General features: G+C 43.1%; 1 protein-coding gene across 1 annotated transcript; it reads left to right on the forward strand.

Moving 5' to 3' along the window:
* The first annotated feature begins 3034 nt into the window (after window positions 1-3034).
* LOC132873411 (ATP synthase subunit C lysine N-methyltransferase-like) lies at window positions 3035-5562 on the forward strand. Its single transcript, XM_060908944.1, has 4 exons — window positions 3035-3319; window positions 3462-3602; window positions 3699-3749; window positions 5371-5562. The coding sequence occupies exons 1-4, from the start codon at window positions 3047-3049 to the stop codon at window positions 5560-5562; spliced, it is 657 nt and encodes a 218-aa protein (XP_060764927.1). The 5' UTR covers window positions 3035-3046.
* The last annotated feature ends 1116 nt before the right edge of the window (window positions 5563-6678 follow it).

Here is a 6678-nt window from a genome sequence, read left to right on the forward strand (position 1 = left end):
GTTCTTAGGTTGTTCCTGAACATCCGAACCAAGTTTCCTCTCAGCTGAGGGTGACAATTTGGATCTTCTTTGAACATGTGGCTTGGCAAAGTGGCAACACCTCCCAGTAACTTATACTTACATAAAATTGTTTGAACTGATGAGCTTAGACTCTGCAATTATTTAGAAATGGCTCCAAGAGACAATCCTGAGTTGTGTAAATCTAAGATCATTTTTCTCAGGTCTGCACTGAGTTCCTTGGACTTTCCTTAGACTGTGTGTTGGTCAATCCAGTGAGTGCTGTCAAACAAGCCCTTTTTAAGTTGGCACAGAGAAGCTTCCAGCTGTAGTCAATCATGATCACTAACAGGAAGTTAAGAGGCCTTGGTGAGTTAAAATACATTTTGGAACTTTCAGCACTACTGAATTACTGTAATAACCTAAGTGGGTGTATGTACATTTTTGACCCTCTGTATATAATTTTGAACGTCTTGACTTCAGAAAACCGAAAATAAATCTTGTGCACCAAATTCTTGTTTGTTTTTTTTAGTTTATTTATTAAAAATGTTGTGCAATCATTCTGCCACAGAAAAGGAACATTTCAAAGAAATACGTACTTGAAAGCCCAATTTCCCATGACATTCATGCCTGTATGTAAACATCTGACTGCAACTGTACATCTAGATGTGTTATATAACTTGGAACATGGCACCTTTGTTTGAGCCCACCCATTTTTCAAGTTATGAAAAATATTAGAACATGTGACTGACAGGTTTTTCCTGTTGCCCAGGTGTGCCCTGTTAGATGGATTGTTTAATCAATTAATAGCTCTGAAAGTCTGCTCTTGGTTTGAGCCTTGGGTTTCACCTGTGAAGACTGCAGTTGTTGTTAAAAAGGATAAACCAATGTGAAGCTCAGAGAGCTGCCTATGGGAGAAAAGCAAGCTGTTTTGAAACTGAGAAAAGAGGGAAAAATCAATCGGAGCCATTGCACAAGCATTGGGCATAGCCAATACAACCATTTGGAATGTCCTGAAGAAAAAACAGATCACTGTTATACTAACAACCAGACATCAGGCAGGTCGTCCAAGGAAAACAACAGTAGGTGGAAACATTGTGAGACCATGCGAAGAAAAGCCCAAAATCAACAGTCAGTGACATCACCAACAACCTCCACAGGGGAAGAGGGAAGGTACCACAACAGAGCCCATAGCACAAGATGCAAACCACTCATCTGCAGTAAGATTCGGAAGGCCATAATGGACTTCACAAACAAATCCAGATACAAATCACAAAAAATCTGGAACCAAGATTAACCTTTACCAAAGTGATGGAAAGGCCAAAGTGTGGAGAATGAAAGGATCTGCTCATGATCCAAAGCATACGCGCTCATCTGTCAAGCACGGTAGAGGCAGTTTCATGGCTTGGGTTTCCATGGCTGCTTCTGCAACAGGCTCACTAAATTTTACTGATACAACCCATGATGGTAGCAACAGAATGAATTCAGAAGTCGACAGAAACATTGTCTGCCAGTTTACAGAGAAATGCATGCAGTCTAATTGGGAGGAACTTCTTCATGCATTAAGACAATGACCAAACCACACCGCCAACACTACAAAGGACTTCATCTGGGGAAAACATGGAAGGTAGCCAAGTCAGTTACCAGACCAGAAACCCCCAGAACAAACAACAACTGAAAGAAGCTGTGGTCGAAGCCTAGAAAAGCATCAGAAGAAGCCTTTATTTGTCACATGCACACTCAAGCACAGTGAAATTTGCCCTGTGCATTTAACCCATCTGAAGCAGTGAACGTACACAGAGCAGTGGGCAGCTATACTACAGCGCCCAGGGAGCAGTTGGGGGTGAGGTGCCTTGCTCAAGGGCACTTCAGCCCAAGGCCGCCCTATGTTAACCTAACCACGTGTCTTTGAACAGTGGGGGAAACTGGAGCACCCAGAGGAAACCCATGCAGACATGGGGAGAACATGCAAACTCCACACACAAAGGCCCCCGTCGGCCACTGGGCTCGAACCCAGAACCTTCTTGCTGTAAGGCGACAGTGTTGATCACCGTGCCACCCATCACAAAAGAAGAATGCAACAGTTTGGTGATGTCAGTGGGTTGCCAGCTTGATGCAGTTATTTCAAGTAAAGACCAACAGTTCCAATACTTCCAGTACCTAAAAATTGGGTGGTCTGCCACCAAAGATGCCATGTTCTAATTTTTTTAAACACACCTAGATGTAAATAATAGGAAATGAAAGCTGAAGTTCTGATCTATCATGTCATAGATCAGTGGAGATGGTTATACCTAAAGAACCAATCCTTTTTTAAACACTATTACGTTACAGGCATTTAGTAGACGCTCTTATCCAGAGCTACCTACAACATACCCAGAGCAGCCTGGGGAGCAGTTGGGGGTTAGGTGCCTTGTTCAAGGGCACTTTAGCCATTCCTGCTGGTCCAGGGAATCAAACTGGTGACCTTTTGGTCCCAAAGCTGCTTCTCTAACCATTGGGCCATGGCTTCTCCATATAAATGCTTGAGTGTTTGTTGCCAAATGCTCCGTTTTTGTCTTGGTAAGATAACAGCCACCACAAGCCACCAGTGCACCACAACTGGGATTCTTTCTACAAGTTTCTGAAGCTGAACTAAAGGGATGAACACTTCTTTCAAAAGATATTCCTTCACTTTTTGTTTTGATGATGGTGGTGGAGAGCACTCTACTACATTTGTACCAAAATCTTCCATAGGGCTTTAATTGGGTTGAGATTTATTTTGTTTTTATTTCAAATTCTCCAGCGAGTCCTCGTGCCCTGTGGATGGGGGCAGAATAATTCTGAAAAAGACTTTCATCTGGATAGAAATATTGTCTTTTTTATTTCTGTCTTGTATTTGATGAAGGGTTTAATAATAATAATGCAATCTACATGATTAATGAATTTACTATATCTATGAAAATTGCCTGAAATGTATGCATACATCTGTGTTTGTATAAAATAGTCTTGCAGTTATTTGGTGTATGTCCAGCCTGTACTCTCTCACAGTCTTTTAGAAACTGGAGGCAGTATGGAGGACTCTATTGAGGTCATGCTCCAGGAACGGACCTCCAAATTACTCTGTCCTAATCAGGACAACCGAGTCCTTACCTTTGGGGCAGGAGCCATCTTCTCTGGGCTCTATGGCCTCTGGGCCATGTTCTGCCTGCCTGGATTGAAAGTGCCGTTTCGGCTAAAAGTTCCGTTCTTGCCATCCACAAAAGATCAGACTGAGAATGTGATAAAGTTGCTCGAAGGGAGACGAGGTCGGCTGGCTGACCTGGGCTCCGGAGATGGACGATTGGTGAGTCCAAACAATACTAAAAGGAAATTTGTAATAGTTAAGACTATTTTACACCGGCATAGATGACCTCACACAAACATTTATTTCCAGACATTTGCTAAGATTCCCTACACTGTTTAAATACACGCTGTTCTGGCTGTAGGTGTTTGCAGCATGCTGTGCAGGATTTCAGTGCACAGGTTTTGAGATCAACTCCATGCTGTTAGGCTATTCTCGAGGCCAAGCATGGTGGAAGGGGATACCACACACTCATGCCACATTTGTTAAGCAGGATTTTTGGAAGGTATTGGTGAGTTTCTGTGGATTTCTTGAATCAAACAGTTGTTTTGTTTTGGTTTTTTTCAGTGCAGTAATTACTGCATGTTCTGTTTTGACACAGACTGACCTGTCAAAATACACAAACATAGTTGCATTTCTGGCCCCTGATGTGGTAAGTCCATGCTAAATAGCACTGTTGAACCTGTTTCTAACCATGCTTGGGTCAGTAGCGTATTAAAGTGTAATAATGCATTGCATTATTTGGTCCACATGGGGGCATTGCAGACCATCATATACAGTTTCATTATTTCCCCATTATTGTGCTACAGCATTGAGCATGTGATATGTTAATCTGTATAAGCTATACACAAATGAGCAAAATACAGAAAAAAAGCTATTTTGACTGTATGTAGTGGTGTTCTGTTATTGATTAAATTGGCAGAAGATGACCAGATTCTGGGGCGGCACGGTGGTGTAGTGGTTAGCGCTGTCGCCTCACAGCAAGAAGGTTCGGGTTCGAGCCCCGTGGCCGGCGAGGGCCTTTCTGTGCGGAGTTTGCATGTTCTCTCCATGTCCGCGTGGGTTTCCTCCGGGTGCTCCGGTTTCCCCCACAGTCCAAAGACATGCAGGTTAGGTTAACTGGTGACTCTAAATTGACCGTAGGTGTGAATGTGAGTGTGAATGGTTGTCTGTGTCTATGTGTCAGCCCTGTGATGACCTGGCGACTTGTCCAGGGTGTACCCCGCCTTTCGCCCGTAGTCAGCTGGGATAGGCTCCAGCTTGCCTGCGACCCTGTAGAACAGGATAAAGCGGCTACAGATAATGAGATGAGATGAGATTTTTTTATCCCCCGCTGGCCAAAAGGGGATTATGTCGTGGTGGTGATGTCCGTCCATCCATCCATCTGTCCGTTCCGGGAAGGGTACTCACCTTCTGAAATCAACTCCTCTCTCAATTTTTGGAGGAATTTCACGAAACTTGGCAGGATTCCTTGTTACATGTCGGTAATGCACATATTGCGATTTCGTTCAATTCAGTCGCATTTTACCAGAGTTATGGCATAGTTCCCAGCGGGGGATACTGTGCTCTCAGAGCACTCTTGTGTGTTTTTTTTTTTTTTTAATTTCCTCTCTGTTTTTTTTGGCTCCACTTTTATGTCTATAATCATAACGCATTCTGATTTACCAAGCAGCCTTCTGTGCTGTTGATGAATAAATAATCTCAGTCTAAGCAAAATTATGTAGGCTGAAAGGTAGCAACTTCTAAATTTTTCCTGTCCTGCTGAACATTTCCCATTTCTCCTGGAGCTCTACTAAATCAGGAAACCATGGATTATCTTTCTAATTCTGTGGCATTTAGTACAAAACAGTGTAATATTTCACAAGGGGAAAAGTGTTGTACGTTAAAGTCGTAATTCATTAGGTATAATAGAAATGTAAAATGCAAAATATGAAGTGGATGTATTTGGCTTCCAAAATGGTGGAAGGAACAGCCTCAAGTGGTTAAATGGAGTAATTTGTCTGGTGCCATTATCCATGCTTCTGCAGTTCAGAGTAAGTAATTAGCCACACAGAGGCATGAGCGTCTGGACCCACCTGAGTCACAAGCCACTGCGGCATGGTAGTTTCACCTGCTACCGATCAATCTACATGATCTAGTGACCAGGCTAGTGAGCTGTATGATTATACTGTACTCAATGTGTAATGTGTATTCTGTTGACTAGTATGAAATCAATGTACTGTGTGCAGGTATTCATTCTAATCCAATCTAATTTTATTGTGATATCTTGTCAGATGGCTGACCTGGAAGAGAAACTCCTGAAGGAGCTTCCTGCCAATGCCCGGGTTGTGGTGTGTGGTTTCCCATTTCCACACTGGCCCCACAGCTGCACTCGCGGCTCTGGACTGGACCAAGTCTGGGCTTATAATGTCTCTGGTGCGCGAGAGACAAGAGACATGACTTCCTCTTTGAAAACACATCCTTGAGGCAGCGGACTGATTTAAAGGTTCTTCTGAGACATGTTTCTTCTTCTGAGACATGTTCATTCTTCTGAGACAGTAATGATGTGTTCATAATGAAGCTCATAACAAACAGTGCTTCATGCTTTGAAGTGATAATGTGATTTCCTTGGTCATAAACTTTTTTGTTGTTTTGTTTTAAATTAAATCGCATTCATCTCCCGCTAGCCGTACAATGAATTTCATTCTTTCACATTACAGGAATAAATTGATAAGGCAAGAAGGCAGAGCTTTCATCCATTTTTTCAGACAAAAGCTCAGCTGGTGTCATGTCGGTGACTTGGTATGACTACGAGAGACGTTAACTGACAGTAGATAAGTGTGCTTATGACTCATGACATGTACTGTAACATGACGTATAATGATTATCTCATAAAGAAAACACACCCACAGACCTATAATCTAACCCCTGCTTATTTCAGAACATCCATGCATTTTTATTTTAGGGTTCAGTTTGAGCCCAGCAGTCCTGGGAATCTAACTTTTCTTGTCACTAACACAATCATGTATTACAATCATATGTTTTAATGTGGGCGGCACGGTGGTGTAGTGGTTAGCGCTGTCGCCTCACAGCAAGAAGGTCCTGGGTTCGAGCCCCATGGCCGGCAAGGGCCTTTCTGTGCGGAGTTTGCATGTTCTCCCCGTGTCCGCGTGGGTTTCCTCCGGGTGCTCCGGTTTCCCCCACAGTCCAAAGACATGCAGGTTAGGTTAACTGGTGACTCTAAATTGACCGTAGGTGTGAATGTGAGTGTGAATGGTTGTCTGTGTCTATGTGTCAGCCCTGTGATGACCTGGCGACTTGTCCAGGGTGTACCCCGCCTTTCGCCTGTAGTCAGCTGGGATAGGCTCCAGCTTGCCTGCGACCCTGTAGAAGGATAAAGCGGCTAGAGATAATGAGATGAGATGAGATGAGATGTTTTAATGTGATTCCTCCATCCAATAGTGTACCCATTTACAGTGAGCTGAAGAAGCTTCAGCAGTGTTCATCAGAGCTAATTATGCCTCAGTGATTTCAACAGCAGATAAAAATAGACCGAAATTAAAGCAGCACTTGGTGGTGTGCTATTTTTAATTCTTCAAAAT

The sequence above is a fragment of the Neoarius graeffei genome, chromosome 25 (assembly GCF_027579695.1).
Source record: "Neoarius graeffei isolate fNeoGra1 chromosome 25, fNeoGra1.pri, whole genome shotgun sequence".
NCBI lineage: Eukaryota > Metazoa > Chordata > Actinopteri > Siluriformes > Ariidae > Neoarius > Neoarius graeffei.